General features: G+C 42.7%; 1 protein-coding gene across 2 annotated transcripts; it reads left to right on the top strand.

The window, feature by feature from the left end:
• Nucleotides 1-281: 281 nt before the first annotated feature.
• st6galnac (ST6 (alpha-N-acetyl-neuraminyl-2,3-beta-galactosyl-1,3)-N-acetylgalactosaminide alpha-2,6-sialyltransferase) lies at nucleotides 282-17,670 on the top strand. Of its 2 annotated transcripts, XM_005453656.4 has the most exons (10): nucleotides 309-460; nucleotides 1,472-1,813; nucleotides 8,010-8,304; nucleotides 12,904-13,069; nucleotides 14,195-14,369; nucleotides 14,472-14,610; nucleotides 14,699-14,802; nucleotides 15,550-15,633; nucleotides 16,332-16,431; nucleotides 16,779-17,670. In XM_005453656.4, the coding sequence occupies exons 2-10, from the start codon at nucleotides 1,686-1,688 to the stop codon at nucleotides 16,947-16,949; spliced, it is 1,362 nt and encodes a 453-aa protein (XP_005453713.1). In that variant the 5' UTR covers nucleotides 309-460; nucleotides 1,472-1,685; the 3' UTR covers nucleotides 16,950-17,670. The 2 variants fall into 2 exon arrangements, with proteins under 2 accessions (XP_013128860.1, XP_005453713.1); XM_013273406.3 differs by lacking the exon at nucleotides 1,472-1,813 and having other exon boundaries at nucleotides 282-460.
• The last annotated feature ends 339 nt before the right edge of the window (nucleotides 17,671-18,009 follow it).

The raw sequence follows: 18,009 nt of genomic DNA, 5'->3' as shown, positions 1-18,009 counted from the left end.
AGGAGAGAAATAGATGTGACTCAAATGGAGCTTTTCTCACTTCTGTAAAGGTACATGTAACACAACTGTCGTGACACATTTTGCACCATGCCAACCACAGGAAGCAAATGTTAGAAGGCTGCATGAGAGCTCATGCATCAGGGCTTTTGTCAGTGTAGACAAGCTAATCTGTTTTCCTCCCAGTGTTTCTGAGCTGCCTGCTCATGTCTCACTAACTTTATTGCTGCCTGCAGTGGGTTCCCTCCCCTCTTCCTCCCCTCCTCTCATGCTCTGGAGTTCACGGGGTTGACCAATTGCCAGCAGCTGTTGCTCATTTCACAATGGTCCCGCCCATACAGTGCAAGGCTGGCAGCACAGCCGCTTCACAGTAGATGAGCAATAGAGAGTTAGAGGAATATGTCTCCACTGTGAGCACCAGAAAGGAAACACTTAGAGCAAGCAAACAGGAGCTCTGCTGCTGGTGAGTGAATCTTCATGTTCTTCATTTCTCAAAAGTATTAAGAGTTTTTTTTTAGGAGGTTTTTTTTAGGAATCTTTTTCTGGTATTTTTGCGGTGGTTTCTGTTTCTCAGAGACTTCTCATTAAAGGAAGGCAGATTGAGTTATGATTTGTCACAGTCTGATGCATGTGCCTTTTGTTGCATGTGTCTTTTATATTTTGCTCTAAGTCTCTGTCAGACATGTTATGAATTACTGGATCACCTTTGAGATGTTTTACTGAGTAAAAAAACTCCAGTTTTGGGGTGTGGAAGTGCTCGTGTGCTCTGTTATAACTGCTATCAGAGATGCTGGAGTTTATCACATTCTTTCCATTCCCCATTTAGCCAGAACTCCCACATGCCTAGGAACCTGTCTCTCTCTCTGTCTGTCTGTCACACACACACACACACACACACACACACACACACACACACACACACACACACAGAGTCATCAGTGGATGTATTTATCAGTTTCTGGACTTTTAAGAAAAGCAGCTCTGGACTTGAGAGAAGTTTAGTGCGCAGACTGAGTTTATTACAGAGGGGTGCTGCTCACCGCTCGGTGCTAATGCACCTTCTTCTGAGAGTTGGAGAAACATGTTGAGTTGACCAAAGCATGAATAATGGCGGTTTCCTGTAAGATAACATTTCTGGCTTCCTGTATTTTTCAGCTGAAGCTGTCGTCATCCACCCTCCCCAACCTCCTTATTTTTTTTAATTTTTTTGCTTAACAGATTTTTCATGTGTGAAGCTGCAGTGTTTCCTCTCTTTTCTGTAAGAAGACTGTAAGAGCAGGAAGTAGATAAGTAAGAGCAGGATGTAAAAGGAGATGAAGATTGTGACCCTGAGCTTTGTGTTCAGGGGCATGAAGGCAAAGACTTCATTAAAAAGGGATTATTTGGCACTCTGTTGACGCTGAAAGATAAAGTTTCCCCTCCTGAGTCTTTGCCCTCGTTCCAACTCTCTCTTTCTATCTGCCTCTCGCTGTAGCTGTGTTGAGAGAAGCTCAGAGCAGAGCCCAGATCCTGTCGTGGGTAAATCCCCTGCCGTCGACACTCGTAGCTGCCCTGTCGAGCAGCACAGCGTTTTCTTCGGCCTCCATCCTCTTGCTCCTCATGTTCCTGGGAGCTGAGCGGAGGGCAGGGCGAGGACACGCAGCCTGCCAGCCGGAGTCACACGCACCGTGATTGGGATTGGGACTGGGATGGGGCTGCACAGGAGGCTGCTTTTTGCCGTGCTCACGGTCTCGTGCGTCCTGATCGTCTACATTCTGGCTTTGACCCTGGAGAGGCCTCTGGTGCCTCTCTACGACTTGATACAGAGGGCGAGCGGGTGAGTTCAGACTTTCACTTTGACTCTCAGATATGATAAGATGGACATGAATCTTCTTTGATAAGATATGAATTTTCTTTGACTTGTAGACATTTTTGTGCATCATCTTTAAGCTTTTGGGGCACACAGGAGTTCAGTGATCCTAAACAAATGATTTAGATTCAGCTTGTCATGTTTCACCTGCTGAAGATCAGAATAAAGGGGAGACAAAACTCAAAGTTGCAGCTCAGGCCTGAGAGGGAAAAGTTACTGAGTGTCACCTGATGACGTGAACAAGGAATTAACTGCCAGGTGTGGATTTCAGGAAGGCAACCCAATATTTATAACATGTGCATTTGACCCTTTCTTTAAACGTAGATGCTATAATCAGCAAGGCAACAATACCTCTGATGAAGAAAGACACCAATGAGTTTATATAAACTCCAAGATATGAATATGAATGAGTATAAATATTGGTCTGCTCAGTTATGGTTAAAAGCTGAGTTATTTTTGGTCAGTAAGGAGATTTAAATGCATGGCATCCAAACACGTTCGAGGCTCTGAGGGAAAATGGGGGACCGATGACACATTTGGGATGTACGTGATGAAAATTTGACACTTTTGAGCAGTTAAAGTACAGAAATTGAAAGCTTGCATATTTAAGCAGGTTTATCCTGCCAAACAAAAGCTATGAAAGCAGCCTCAGATTAGACTCAGTCCTAACTCGTTAAACCTGATTCTCATGTCTCAAACCATGCGGGCACAAAAGAGGATGTGAGATAAATCATGTTAATATGTATGTTCATTCAGTTGTAATGATGCTGAAGAGGGAAAGATGAAGAATTAAAAGCAACAGAGAAAGCCCGAGAAGCCTCGCTGCATTACACGTCACGATGTTCTGTTGTCCATGGACTTGACCGGTGCTTTCGTTTACATCACCGGTCCTGAATTCCCCAAAATAATCAAGACATTTAAAAGCAAAAACATTAACAAAGAGTTGGGGTCAGTTTCAGGTCCCCTCGTACTTTATTCGAGGATAAAGGTGCAGCACATTTAAAAAGCCACATTTCCCCTGCATCTGTAAACCATTAAGAGAACACAGCCATAAAGTGATTCACATGATGACCGGTAATAAAATCTTCAGTACACAAACTGTTAGGCGGACAGTTGCATCAGAAATGCTTGCAGAGCAGTTAAATATGTAACACATTTAGTGCTGCGGAGTACGAGTAGCCGAAAGGAGCCAACCTTTGGACTTCATCAGGGTTTTTGAGCTTCTTTTGGGCGTGGCCGTTATCAAACTGTTGTCACAAAACTACTGTTAAAATCACAACAGGTGAAACACTCGCAGCAAAAAGGCCATAAAAAAGTGCAAGAAGACATTTATAATACTCGCTTAATCTCAAAGCAATAGATGACTCTAAAAACTAAATTTTATTGCTGTTTATTAGTTTTACAAATTCTTCTGCACTCTTAAACAAGGGTCAGGGGATGCCAGGATGTCTGTCATTGGATATCCTGGGTACGTGGAAGCCCTGAAAAGCTTGTCTTTTTAATGTTTGCATTAAGAAGAATACAAATAGAAATCTAGAGACTGAGATCTGCCTGTATTGTTAGAGAAAAACCTTCTTATTCAAGGTGCAAGAAGGGTATTAAGAAGTTAAACATTAAGCAGCAAACACCAGCTTATCCCAGCTCTACTCCCATGTCCCAGTGTTTTTATATACTGGTGTTACTACCAGCACAATACCTGGAAAAGCACCAGTACATGAGGAGCATTATAAGTGATTCCCACAACATCTGCCCCATTCAAATATCATATGATGTTTTTAAAAAATAAAAAAAAACTACGAGTCTTTAGAGTTACTGATGTTGTTGCTGATAATAATGTTTTAAAGTTCTTTATCTTTAAAGAGATTTTGTCTGCATGACGTTGTTCTCTTCCCGGTCAAAACTGGATCTGCAAAAATAACAACGGACGCTTTCCAGTCTGAACTAAATTTATGCATTTTTATCTTTTTGGATAAGCATAAAGCTTCAGTTTCATCTCAGCTATTTAATCACATAGTTAAAAACAGGAAACTCTGATGTTGATGTGAGTGGGTTTTTAAACGGGATTGGCTTTATCCACTCTCAGCTCCCCCAGACATGCACACGATTGGACAAAAGGAGACGTTAACACCTAAAAGGAGCTAAACATGACCAGTTAATTCACCTTTGTGTGAAAATTGGGTATTTATCAATATTGTGCACGGAAAATATGGTGCTACATACCTCTTGAATCAGTCGTCTGGATCGTATTTTCAAGCTAAACATTAATATTTTGCCTTCAGTTAAACTCCTGCATTTTCCGTCCTGATAATGACACTGCCTAAGACAGAGCTGAGTGTTTCCCAGAGAGTTTGTAAATGGAATTTGGTACAGTGATTTCCTTGTAAAGGGGGGAAAAAAGAGAAGAAAAGGTGGCTTTCCCTCCCTGAACACTCAGAACACGTCAGCTTCAGACAACAGTCCACATGCAGAGCTGTATTCCGGTCAGACGGTGCAGTGAAACTGGTCTGAAGGGTTAAACTCTGAGATCATAAGTGGTACGAGGAGTTTTCTGTAACCAGCACTTATCCCCCTCCCTTCCACTTGTATCATTGTGGTTTCAACAAAGGAGCCACACAGCGCTCCGGCCGCACTAATGAAAAAAATCCCCAGGAGTTATTTCACTGGAGGTGGTCTCTCTCACACACGTATGTGAAATGTAAGCTTTGTTACGATGGGCAGCGGTCCAGGTTTAAAAAGCCAACGGGTCCACATTAGATGCATTAAATCAAGGGGGTGGAGAAAAGATGGCTACTTTCTAAGGGGGCTGTTTGAGACACTCAGGAGTGAGTGTGGGCTTTTTGAGCTCAGAGGTCTCTGATTTTAAAAGATCTGAATGCCTTTTATAAGAATCACCATGTGAATGTCCTCTTCACTCGCCTGTAGCTGCTTTAGTCTGGAACTGGAAGTTAAGATCAAGAATTTAGACACTGAAGAAAAAGATATTTTACAGCTATTGGTGTTAAAAGCCTCATGTAGAAACGTGAAATGGTCAAAGAGCAGAAAACTGAAATCCCCATAAGATACACAGATGGATTAAGGCACAATGGGGCCCTGTGCACAGAGAAGTAAAAGGCCCCAATTCCCACCTTAGAGACTCCTCATGATGACTGACGGCTGCTTCAGTCTTTTTTTATTTTGTCTGTTTTGAAGTCAAAAGATGACTGCTCCTTCCAAATGCAGTCGTTTATATTTGGCAGTACTGCGCAGTGACACCTGCACAGAACAGGAAACCATAAAAGATCAAATTAAATATGTACCGAGTCCAAAAAAGACCCCAGCAGCTGTGGTTTCTGTGCACGCTGTGTAAACACAATTGATTAGAACGATGAGTTAAGCAAACCTAACAGGGTGGAACTCTCCCACTCTTTTATTAATTTGATTCTGTTGTAGAAGTGTGCAGTTTGTCCTCTGACTGTAATGTGGCAGTTAGGGTGGGCCTCTCCTTTCAGGAACAATAACAGCTTCAGTAAATGTGGTTACTAATGTTTTGGCTCAATTTGCGTTGTGGTGAGTTCCACTTTGATAAGGTCGGCAGAGCAATGAGGGAAAAAATGGCATCCATGCAGGACTACAAGTTGGTATAAAAAGAGGCGCAGGGGTGGAGGGGGTTGGTTACCAAGCAGCTTGCAAGCTCAGCCAGGAAAATTGGACTAAAATGGTGTAACCGGATCGCCCTGTACGAGATTCACCAACTGAGTATGTCAGCATCACTGCAGAGCGATGCTAACTTGTTGTTTTTTAAAATCTGAGCTTTGTGACTCTGAAACACTTGATAAAGACGTCCAGAGGCTTCCTGATATTTCAAATAATGGTCAGCTAATGCTTGATGCTCAGAGAAAACTAGAAAATATTGATATGACAGGATATTATCGTTAAAAGCAACAGAGCAACCACCAGGCTCATAAAATAAATTTACCACAATTATCGCAATATCACATCCACGCAGGATTTTACAAGAAGAATAAAGCAGAAGTTTTACAGTGAGCAGTGAGACTTTTACATCTCATGACTTTGGTTTCACTTGTAGTTTCTCCTTATGTTACCAGTGACTTACCAAAAATAATATTTACCAAGAGTAAGGTGGGGAAACACTGATATCAATACTCAATAACTTAACAGAGTAAAAATATCAGTTTTTATTATTGAAATCTCTGTCAGTCTTAGTTTTACTGGATCTCAGTGCAGCATTTGACACAGTTGACCACAACATATTACTCAAACGACTGGAGAACTGGGCAGGTCTTTCAGGAACTGTACTAAACTGGTTCAAAACATACTTAGAAAACAGGAAATACTTTGTATCAATAGGTAACTTCACATCTGAGCAGACAAGTATCACATGCGGAGTTCCCCAAGGTTCCATCCTGGGACCCCTTCTGTTTAACATTTACATGCTCCCACTGGCACAGATTATAAAGAACAACAAAATAAACTATCACAGCTATGCAGATGACACACAGATATATATCACAATGTCACCAGGAGACCGAGGCCCTGTACAGGCTCTTGGTAAATGCATTGAGGAAATTAATGACTGGCTGTGCCACAATTTTCTCCAGCTAAACAAAAACAAAACTGAAGTAATAGTCTTTGGTGCCAAAGAAAAACGATTACAGGTCACCAGAGAACTTCAATCTATACACCTAAAAACCACAAACCAGGCGAGAAATTTGGGTGTAGTGATGGATGCAGACCTAAACTTAGAAAAACACATTAAGACAATAACAAAATCAGCTTACTATCACCTCAAGAATATTTCAAGGATAAAAGATCTGATGTCTCAACAGGACCGAGAAAAACTAGTCCATGCATTCATTTTCAGTAGGCTTGATTACTGTAACAGCATCTTTACAGGTCTACCTAAAAAATCAGTCAGACAACTACAGCTCATTCAGAACTCTGCTGCTCGAGTCCTCACTAAGACCAAAAAAGTGGACCACATCAGTCCAGCTCTGAGGTCTTTGCACTGGCTGCCTGTCCGTCAGAGGATAGACTTTAAAGTTCTGATGCTGGTCTATAAAGCTCTGAATGGTTTAGGACCAAAATACATCAGTGACCTCCTGACCCAGTATGAACCTTCCAGATCCCTCAGGTCATCTGGATCCAGTCTTTTATCAGTTCCCAGAGTCAGAACCAGACACGGAGAAGCTGCATTCAGCTTTTATGCTCCATATATCTGGAACAAACTCCCAGAAAGCCTCAGATCAGCTGAAACACTCAGTTTATTTAAATCCAGGTTGAAGACTCACCTGTTCTCTGCTGCTTTTGAATAAAGCACCAAATCCACACTTTTAAGCTTAAATTCCAAAACTTACATTTTAACTACTGATTTTATCTACTGTTTTGTTTGTTTGTTTGTTTGTTTGCTTGTCTTAATCAATTTTAAATCATGCTTTTTATCTATTTTGTTTTTAATGTCTCTGTAAAGCACTTTGAATCACCTTGTTGTTGAATTGTGCTATATAAATAAATTTGCCTTGCCTTGCCTTGTTGGCTCTTTCCACCTGCCTAAATGTGATCTCTTTCTGCCTTTCTCTGCTTGACAACATCACAAACTTTGGATTAATTATCTTATGAAACATGACATGTAAAAGCAACATTTGATTGTGGGAGACTTTCACTGTCTGTGGTTGTAAATAAGCAGCCGAGTGAGGAAAGCACAAATGCTCTGACGTGAAAAGACATGAACAACAAAAGCTGGGACTTTGTTGACTAGGCGTCAACTTTTTACTTTTGATGTGGGCGTTTTTGCTTTGGTTTCACTTCCAGGATTATCTTAAATATGAAAAAAAAATCATTCCAAGCACTCGAACATGTGACATCTTGTTTTGTGGATTAAATGGGAAAAAACATGCTCATGTACGTAATAGTTCCCTTCATCCATGCAAATGCACACATTAAAATGCACACAAAGAACCAGCTTGTGCGTTACGATAACCCCCACACCAGTTTTTAATGTCATAGCTCGTGTATTTGAATTTTTGAATATCATATTTTATTCTGGGCTGCGAGCTCTTAAGGCACAACAAGCACATTAATTGGAAGTTGAAAATAAAATGCAGCTGTCCTTCGACTCTTATATGTGTTGCATATTATGTGTCGCTAACTGTTCTGTCTCCTGCAGCGTCTCATCCGAGGAGCCTCTCCACGGGCCGAGCAACGATGCCCACTTGACCTTCCTGCCCCCAGTGCCCAGCTCACATCCAGACAGGGATGTAGGGAATTTATACCTAATGCATCACAAAGTGCAAAAACCACTCCTGGCTAACGAGACATCCAAGTCCAGATCTGATGATGCCAATAACAAAACCAGGATCGATACCAAACGACCTACAGTGAAGCCTGCTCAGCCAGCCAAACCTACAGACCCTTCCTTCATAGGAGACTCGTACATGAGCGCAGACGTCCCTCCACAGACGGTGAGTTCTCCTTAACTGTGCTCAGTCTGCTGGCTTTGATTTCATCTGCTGCTGAAAATTAAAACCCCTGAGAGCAAAACGTTTATCTGATTTCAGCAGCTGTCGAAGAAATGTTTGCTGTTTTTAATCCAGGATTCTGAAATTGAACCGGTTTATATGCCATGGGCTGTTTTCCCAGATTGGGTGTGGTGTAATTACTCCAGGTTAAGGTTATGTTTTTGATTAAATGTGTTCAGTCTCGAGGTTCACCAAAGCCCTGTGGGTCTTTTAGTTTTTAGACTTAAAATGTCTTTAAACCTTTCCCTGCAGTTTGAGACTCGGTAGATTGTGGGCCAAAAAATGGCCCACCTACTTGGGTATGTGAAAGAGACACTTCCATTACAATTTCTGCTGGTTTGTGAAGATGACATGTTGCTGTCGCCACCCCGTTAACCACAAGTGGTTGGCATGAGAGCACACCTTGTTTTACCCTCATTCCGTACTTTGGCACGCACAAGGATGCATTTCTGACAAATTTACACCGACGGGCCCTCTGTGGCTGTGAACTGTTGTAACAGATCATCTGTGTCAATGTCTCGATTTGTAACAGTTTCTCTACTTTTGTGGTCTTGTTGCGCTTCTTCTCTCTTTACCGTGCTGTTCTACATGACGTACAGGATGCAATGTTTGCCTGGGTCCTGCAAAAACACTCAAAAGAACTGGTCAACATGTAGAACAGCGTCAGATGACAGGAAGTGAAACCACATGCACTGATGCACAAACATATTTTCTCATGTTCAGCTGACATGGACATCATGCACATGAATGTAATTTGGCCACAAATAGGAGCCCATACTCTACCAAATGAGTGTCATGTTGTGTTCAGTGAATGTGCTTTCTACACAGTTTGGGCACTCGAAGCACTTTCACCCATTTATACAGCACTGTTATCTGTGGATGTGCAGGGGAAAGCTCAAGAGTCGGTATCTTGCTCAAGGATATTTTGTCACGTAGACGGTACGAGCTGGGATTGATCCAGAAACATGCGAACCAATAATGACACAAACCATAATTTCCTTAGGGATTAAAAAGTATTCTGATGTGACTCATTCATGTTTTAAATAAACGTCAATTAAGCTCTTTGAGACAAGATATCAGACTTTCATATTCACAAATCCACACAAATAATAAAGGTATAGCTTTACGGTGACTGACTGATGTGGTGGGAAAAACACCAAAAGGTACTAAAAGTTGTAATTTGAACCCTATAAACAAGCGGGGCCCATCACATGACTTGGTTTATCATCCCTGCAGCACTGTCACACATCTGCTTTTAGTCAGAGCTGAGATGTTGTCATAGGGCGGCTGCTATGGTTACCAGGTGGATCTGTTTTTTTGTTTTTTCCAGTAAATGTTTAGTAGAAATATGTGTCATGTCTTTTTTATGGAGCCTGACTTCCACATTTCCTCACCATGAGCACAAACTCATGGTGTCATGAGGATGGAGAAATGCAAAAGAGATTAATTATCAACTCTGGCTGTCATGGATGAGATTGCAAGATTTTGTAAGACTTTAATGATATAATGATCATAAATCATGATCTGTGCACACACTGTAGTTAACGATAACTTTAACAAAGACCATGGTGGAGTACCCCAAAGGAAAAGTGAAAACTAAGTGGAGCCATTTAAACCTGAAGCAAGAATACAAAATCAGAATACTTTATTGATCCCCAGGGGAAATTATTTTATCGAGTCTGTTGGCATCTGCGACCCTCAGCCTGCTCCCCCAGCATGCAACAGCATAGAGGATCGCACTGGCCACAACAGACTCATAGAAAATCCTGAGCATTTTCTGGCAGATGTTCAAGGACCTCAGTCGCCTCAAAAAGTAGAGACGACTCTGGCCCTTCCTGTAAAGTGCTGTGGTGTTTGTAGCCCAGTCCAGTTTATTGTCAATGTGTACTCCAAGGTATTTATAGTCCTCCACAATGTCAACACTGACCCCCTGGATTGAAACAGGGGTCAAGTGTTTCCTGGTCTTCCTGAAGTCCACGATCAATTCCTTGGTCTTTGCCACGTTGAGCTGCAGATGATTCTGCTCACACCACGTGACAAAGGAGTCGACCACAGCCCGGTACTCTGACTCATCATCCCTGCTGATGCATCCAACCACCGCGGAGTCATCAGAAAACTTCTAAAGATGGAGGTCTCTGTGCAGTGGCTGAAGTCTGTGGTGTAGAGGGTGAAGAGGAAGGTGGAGAGGACAGTCCCCTGTGGTGCCCCTGTGTTGCTGATTACCTTGTCAGACACACACTGTGGGAGACGTACATATTGTGGTCTTCCTGTCAGGTAATCAACAATCCAGGACACCAGAGAAGCATCCACCTGCATCACTGTTAACTTATCACCCAGGAGGGTCGGCCTGATGGTGTTGAAAGCACTGGAAAAGTCAAAAAACATGACCCTCACAGTGCTCGCTGGCTGGTCCAGATGGGCATAGACACGATTGAGCAGGTAGATGATGGCGTCCTCTGTTCCGAGACGAGGCTGATAAGCAAATTGAAGGGGATCCAGATGTGGTCTGACAATGGGTCGCAGCTGGTCCAGGATGAGCCTTTCCAGGGTCTTCATGATGTGGGAGGTCAGTGCCACGGGCCTGTAATCCTGGAGGCCACTGGGACGTGGCGTCTTTGGAATAGGGACGAGGCACGATGTCTTCCACATCACTGGTACCCTCGGCAGACTCAGACTCAGCATAAACAGTTTATAAAAGACTCCACACAGCTGGGGGGCACAGGGGGACTCACTCCGTCTGGTCCAGCAGACTTGCCTGAGTGAAGTCTCCTCATTTGCATCTCAACCTGGTATTGAGTGAAGGTGATGGGTGGGGGAGGGGTGTCAGGAATCTCACAGGAGGCAACAGCACCATGTGGAGAGGGAGGCTGGCACAGTGGTGGGGCTCTGGATTCCAGGCTGACCACAGGTGAGGTTGTGGGGGTGTGAGCAGACACTGTGGTGTCGAATCTATTGAAAAACAGATTCAACTCGTTAGCTCTGTTCTCACCTCCCTCAGCTCCCCTGCTGGTGGTTGGCCTGAATCCAGTGATGGTCTTCATGCCCCTCCACACCTCTCTCATGCTGTTCTGCTGGAGTTTCCACTCCAGCTTCCTCCTGTAATTGTCCTTAGCAATTACAAAAACAAAGCTGTACTGATTAATGAACATCAAGATTCAGGCCATGAATAACATGACGAACATAAATGGACTGCAGAGACGGCCAGAGAGAAGATGTGATCGAGATAAAGTAGTTGATGGATTTCTTTAATTATTTTTATGCCACTGCATCCATGTTAGAGGTAAAGGTTGGATATTATTGGCACTGCTTTCACTTAAAAATGCTGCAGCACAGGAGGCGTGCCTGACATAAAGAGCTCTGCATGGTAGTGCATCAGTAGCATGCAGGTGTTACACACCTACCTGTTGTTTCTGTTACAGTTTACTGCCATGTTCCAGAGAATATGAAGATCATAACTGACAAATGCCTTTGTAGTGATACAGAAACCTATTCAGTCATGTTTCCTAATGGTGCATTTTGGTGTTGAATATTTTATTTTTTCTTTGGTTTTTATCTGTTGAAATGAATGCTTTCAATCCGGCCTCAGGACAGGATTTACTGCCTTGAGGCAAATATTTGGTAATGGCTTAGTTGACAGACAACACAGGTTATTTCATTTTTCCTCTGAGGCTACTGTTATTGTGATATAGATCTCTATATAAATATAGATCTCTAAAAAATATGAGGTCATAGACGACCCTACGCTGTCATTTTGGTCTCTAAAATAGCGTCTGCTCTCTGATGGTTACCCAGCAGCCAACTGATATATTTAGTGAATCAAGTTATTAAGATGCCTAAACTGATAAGAAAGCAGGCGCCTGTTGCTCAGGCGCTACACCTTCATCATCCACTAACTGAAGCGCAGATGAATTGGAAGATCGGCGATTCAGTTTTGTTCACCAAGTTACTAAATAAAGAAGCTCGTGTGTGTGTTGAAGTATTTAAAGTATATGAATAAAGAGCTTTGTGACTGTGCATGAATGGCTGCAGCTTGCAGTATGAGGCACTTTTGAAGCGCTTAGCTTCCCTGACTGTCATCCACTCACTTTCAGTGGTTAGATTTTCTTTGAGTATCCTTCTCTGATAACACCTGCATGTATTTCTTATCTGTTATTTCCACTGTTTCACTCAAACAGAATATTTCTCCTCCACTAACATCTACTTCCTTGTCTACATGTATATACTTGTAAGTTTTGGGGGGGGGGGGTTTCCTCATCAGCGTCTGCCTCTGTGTGTTACATAATGCCTCATGCTGGATGAAACCTCCAGTATCTGTCCTGTCGTTAGCACTGTTCTCTCTCCACTCTGTAATTACCAGGTAATTGCGCCCAGTGAGACTCCTATTAGGAGGTCAATATTGAGGTTGAACTTCCTGCCAAGTGAAAGTAATGATGCTGGCTTCGTAATGATCGTGAGGGACGTGCAATAACTGCATTTAGGTCTGGAGGTAGGAGGGTCTGCATGAGGTCTGATAACAGTTATGTTGTTATTTGCTCCAAACAGGGCTGTCCAGACAGCATCCGAAGTCGGGTGGGGAAAACTGAATTTGGGGCACGATTTCTGGAAAGTATTCCAGTTTTGCAGTGGGCCAGACACGTGACACCTGAACAGCACTGGCGTCTGAGCCATTATCCAGGAGCACATGGCTGGGGAGGGATCGATTACAACAGTGAGATTTTGATTTTATCTGAAATTTTTTTCCTTTCATTTCACTGATTGCTACTTTTGAACTCTTCAGTTTCTTATGAAATGTATTTATTTTAGTTTTAGTGTAACATTCATGATGGAATTCTATCAGGAATGTGCAATTTTCCTCTACCCAACCAAATGAATCTTTCTTTTATCCTCACCTCTATGTCCAGATTTTTATTCTTAGACTTTATTGAAGCAGCTTTGCATGATTCCATGATTCAAAATAATCCTTGTTTGTCTTATGCTGGGCCTTGGTGCACCCACTCATCACCCACCCAGTTCCAACAGAAATGAACAGCAGTGGCTTCCATATAAATACATCCACACATCAAAGAATTTTAATAAAACTGTCAGGATCCGACTGTTTAGATCAAACCTGAGCTTTTGCCTCATACTTACAAGACCTTATCATTTGTAGCTTTGTAACATCCACCGTTCTAACAGTGCATGATGGGAAAACAAGGAAAACATAATCGGTCAAAATAGGTAAAATTCAACTAATCAAAGTTTCTTGAATTGTTTTTTTTTTTTTTTTTTTTTTTTTTAAATATAAAACTGGATTTACCCAGTTCAATATGAGGTGCATATGTGTCCTGGCTTTTTTTTGTTTTTGTTTGTTTGTTTTATTTAAACATACGTTGACATACCCTGGTCCTGAAAATAAAAGTATTTAAATTTTATTTTGAAGAATGAGTATCTCATAGTTATTTATTATATAAAACAGACAAAAAACCCCACAAAACTGAAAATGTAAATACAGTATTACACGGTAAATTTACAGTAAATGTACACCAATACATTCAACAGTTGTTTAGTCCCAACTGAATGATCCACAATAACTCTCTGGCAGGAAAATAGCCTCGTCTAACTCTCCTGTAAGAGCCAGACGTAGGACTACAAGTACTTCTGGGTAATTTCATTGAGGAAATGCTGGTCTCATCACAGCGAAGACTTTTATCATCGAGATAAAAGCAGCTTCCTGACTGTGTGCCCACGTGGAGCCTCTGGGATTTTTGTCTGTTCTTCCAGTGACTGAATCTGTGTGTGGGTGCAAATATTAAACAAATCCTACCAGATTTAATCAGTTCTTCTGTGCCCACAGCGCTGGTGGAAACACTCTCTGTCCTCAACTCTCCTGCTAACTGGCAGATGTTGGACAACTGGAAGGCTGCTGGCAATAAGTCGGAGTGCAGTCGCTGTGCGGTGGTGGGGAATGGAGGGATACTGAAGAACTCCCAGAAAGGGAAGGAGATCGACAGCCATCACTATGTCTTCAGGTAGGTTCTGACTCTGGTCAGAAGCTTCCTTTCATTAATAATGAAAATATAAGTAATGCTGTTTCCATTTATTATGTGTCTCTGGATTGTTGTGATCTTCAGGACAAATGGGGCAATCATTAAGGGCTTTGAGGAGGACGTGGGGTCTCGGACCACCCACTACACGTTCTCCACAAACACGCTGATGAATTCCATGTTGAGCTACGCAGGTGACGGGTACAGAGGACCCCCCGTATCTAAGGTGAGCACAGAAACTAAACATCTGTCTTTATTAAGCGATAACGTTAAAACAGTCTTGTCATGCTCGGCTGCTCCCTCCTCTCAAACAGGAAACGCGGTACGTTTTCCTGCCGGATCACGACCGAGATTACCTGCTGATGAAAGCAGTGGCGACGCACACCCTGGTGGACAGGGGGCGTGAGAAGGGCAAAAAGTAAGCAACACTTTACAGACTGCAGCTTCAGTCCTGTTTTCTTCTGCGTTACCCGTTTTTAATTTGATTATTATCAGCATCGAGGTCCAAGGAGTGGAAGCGTGCTGTGGGTTAGTCCACTAGCGGGAGTTCTCCAGACTTTATGAAGTTTTATCAAAGTTTTTCTTCGGACACAAGCTGCTTTTTCACTCACTTTCAGTCCAATTGTTGTATCTGAGGAACAGTCATTTCACCAGAGAGGAGAATAAAGGGCAGACAACATCCAAAGAAGAGCTTTGAATGTCCTTTAAGAAGCCTGGAGAGTATTTCTAAAGACTACTGAAAGAAAGAAAGCTGAATCACAGAGCAAAGACTGCGTTGAAGAATAAGTGTGGTCATAACAAATATTGACTTTCAAGCTCATTTAAATTGTACAAACTTGTTTTTTGCCCGTATGTCTGCAACTCAAGACTTCCACAGCCAGCTATATTTATGCAGAGGTACAGAAACTGTGTCTTACTTTTTGGAAATGTGATTGCTGAGATGAAGCAGATGATATTTCCTGTAGACAATCTGGGCAACAGCAGATTAAACCTGACTAGTCTGTATTTGTTTGTCGAGAGATCAAATATGTCAGAAGTGTCAGTGTTTATCAGGGATCAGTTCTTTGAATGTTAATACTTGTGCTCTACAGCAGTCGTGGTGTTTTTATAGTAACGCCAGGCAACTGTAACGGACAAATAAAGCTTATCCTTATTTCCTTCACAGTCCAGTGAAGTACTTTGGTGAGGACGTGTCAGCAGAGAAGTTGAAGATGTACCATCCTGATTTCATCCGTTACCTCAGAAACAGGTGAGCAAATCCTCACTTGTGAAAGCAGAGCTCGTGTTTCAAAAGCTGTAAGTGGGATTAAAGGAGAAGCAGCGGCTGAAACCAGAGAGAGCTGCTGAGGGGAAGAGAGCTGCTGAGGGAAGATCCCCGCGCAGCCACACCGGGCCACAGAGGTCATCTTGTGTGTGTGTGTGTGTGTGTGTGTGTGTGTGTGTATGAAACTTCAAGCTTCAGTTCCTGAAAGGCTCACTGTTGAAAAGACTCACCTTTTAGCATATCCCAGCACACCCACTCACTTCACCAGGTGCACCTTGTTTAGTTCTCTCACCTTTAATTGGGTGTGGTGCTTGTCCTTAATTGCGCTCACCTGTCACACAGTATATAAGGACTGCATTCACTTTTGGCTCACTCTTTCTTCACTCCCACACGGTGCGGCAGCAGAGGTGAGGTTCTGTTTGGGTTTTATTTTATGTGTTGTTTAAGGTAATGAGTAACTTAAACCTCTGTTTTCTTTCAGCATTGGCAGTCCATGTGTGTCTTTCCTTCTTTGCTTTATTGAATTGAGAATAAAAGGAGAACCCTGTGAATGATTAGATGACTGCTTATTCTCATTCTGATCGGATGAGCCCATGATGCTGATTATTTAAACCCTGAGCCTTCCTTCCTTCACAACACTCACAGCGCGGGCTTATTCATGTTTTGTGATCTTCTTGTTTCAGATTCCTCAGATCTACGACTCTGAAAAGCAAATTCAAAAACATCTACCGTCCATCAACCGGTGCCACGATGCTGCTGGCAGCGCTCCACACCTGCGATCAGGTACATTTCCAACAGTCTGCTGTTTACTTACCATGAGACAAGACCGTACTTGCCCGATAGGGTGAGAATGTTTTGACTTTGAGCAGCTGAGCTGCAGAAGCATGTGCTGCATTTCTGTTAAATTGCTGCGTTAAAAAACCTCCACAGAGTTATGTTTTTGATCTTTACTGTCGTGGCAGCATGCCTTATGCATCGTGCCCAGATTCCATATCCGGTTAATTGCATGTTAAACCCCTTTTCCAGCCTGAGAAAATGAAAATGAGCCCAGAGGGTCAAATCGAGCCAAAGCTTGCATTCCGCAGTTTACGTGTCACCAGATTGCTAATTTATCTGTCTTTTGATTAAAGGTAAGTGCGTACGGCTTCATGACCCCAGACTACAAGAAATACTCTGACCACTATTACGACAAAAACTATCACCCTGTGGGCTTCTACGCCAACCACGACCTGCGTATGGAGATGAATCTGTGGCAGCAGCTGCACAAGGCCGGCCTCATACGGCTCTACATGCACAACTGAGGATGATGAGAAATTTCATCACTCCATCTGCACGCGGATCACCAGCATATACGGGGAGACGGGATGTGCAGAAATGTGGGACTGTGCCCGTCTCAAAATGACACTTCACGACTTTCAGAAATAAACGCGAAACCAGCAGATGATTTCTTTACATGAAGGAAATGATGATAATTTTTTTTCTAAAGGACAGCTGCTGTTATTGTTCAGCAGGGAGATGGGATTTATGGGACTATTATTTGTTTTGCCTCTTTTTAAAGGAACCTTTCTGTCTTCGGATGCATTATTTTGGTGACTGGTAGGGGGGGAAATGGATCTTATTATGTTAATTTAAAAAAAAAGAAACGATTTTTGGATTAAAGGGCCGGCTGGTCTGGACCACATGATCCTGTGACGGTGAATTGTATCGGTGTAAGCTGTGAGTCACAATCTTTAACATACTGTCAGACTGTTAAGACGCTTTTTAACAAGGAGGAGCTCTCCTCCTCCTCCTCCTCATTTTCCATCATACATGGGCTCTTCCAGTGTTTCACTTACCTGCTAGTTCAAACTATGAGGGGCAACCAATAAGAAGAAAGGTGGCTCGAAGGAAGCTAACGTGGTTAATTTCAAACAGAGAATAAACTGAGGGGCTGCACCAGTGGAAGATTTAAAAAGAATGGTAAATGGCCTGTATTTGTATAGCGCTTTACTAGTCCCTAAGGACCCCAAAGCGTTTTACACATCCACACATTCACACACTGGTGATGGTAAGCTACATTGTAGCCACAGCTGCCCTGGGGCGCACTGACAGAGGCGAGGCTGCCGGACACTGGCGCCACCGGGCCCTCTGACCACCACCAGTAGGCAACGGGTGAAGTGTCTTGCCCAAGGACACAACGACCAAGACTGTCAGAGCCGGGGCTCGAACCGGCAACCTTCCGATTACAAGGCGCACTCCCAACTCTTGAGCCACGAAGAAAGGTTTATTTTGAACTGTGCTAATCTGGTAGACTTAAAAAATTAACTGTAAATCTGGGAATCGGCAGAATACACCAGCTTTAGTTAGAAAGAGTTGAAACAC

Source organism: Oreochromis niloticus, linkage group LG8 (genome assembly GCF_001858045.2).
Source record: "Oreochromis niloticus isolate F11D_XX linkage group LG8, O_niloticus_UMD_NMBU, whole genome shotgun sequence".
Taxonomy (NCBI): domain Eukaryota; kingdom Metazoa; phylum Chordata; class Actinopteri; order Cichliformes; family Cichlidae; genus Oreochromis; species Oreochromis niloticus.
Note: the sequence above shows the minus strand (reverse complement) of the source record. Positions and strands in the feature narration are given on the sequence as shown.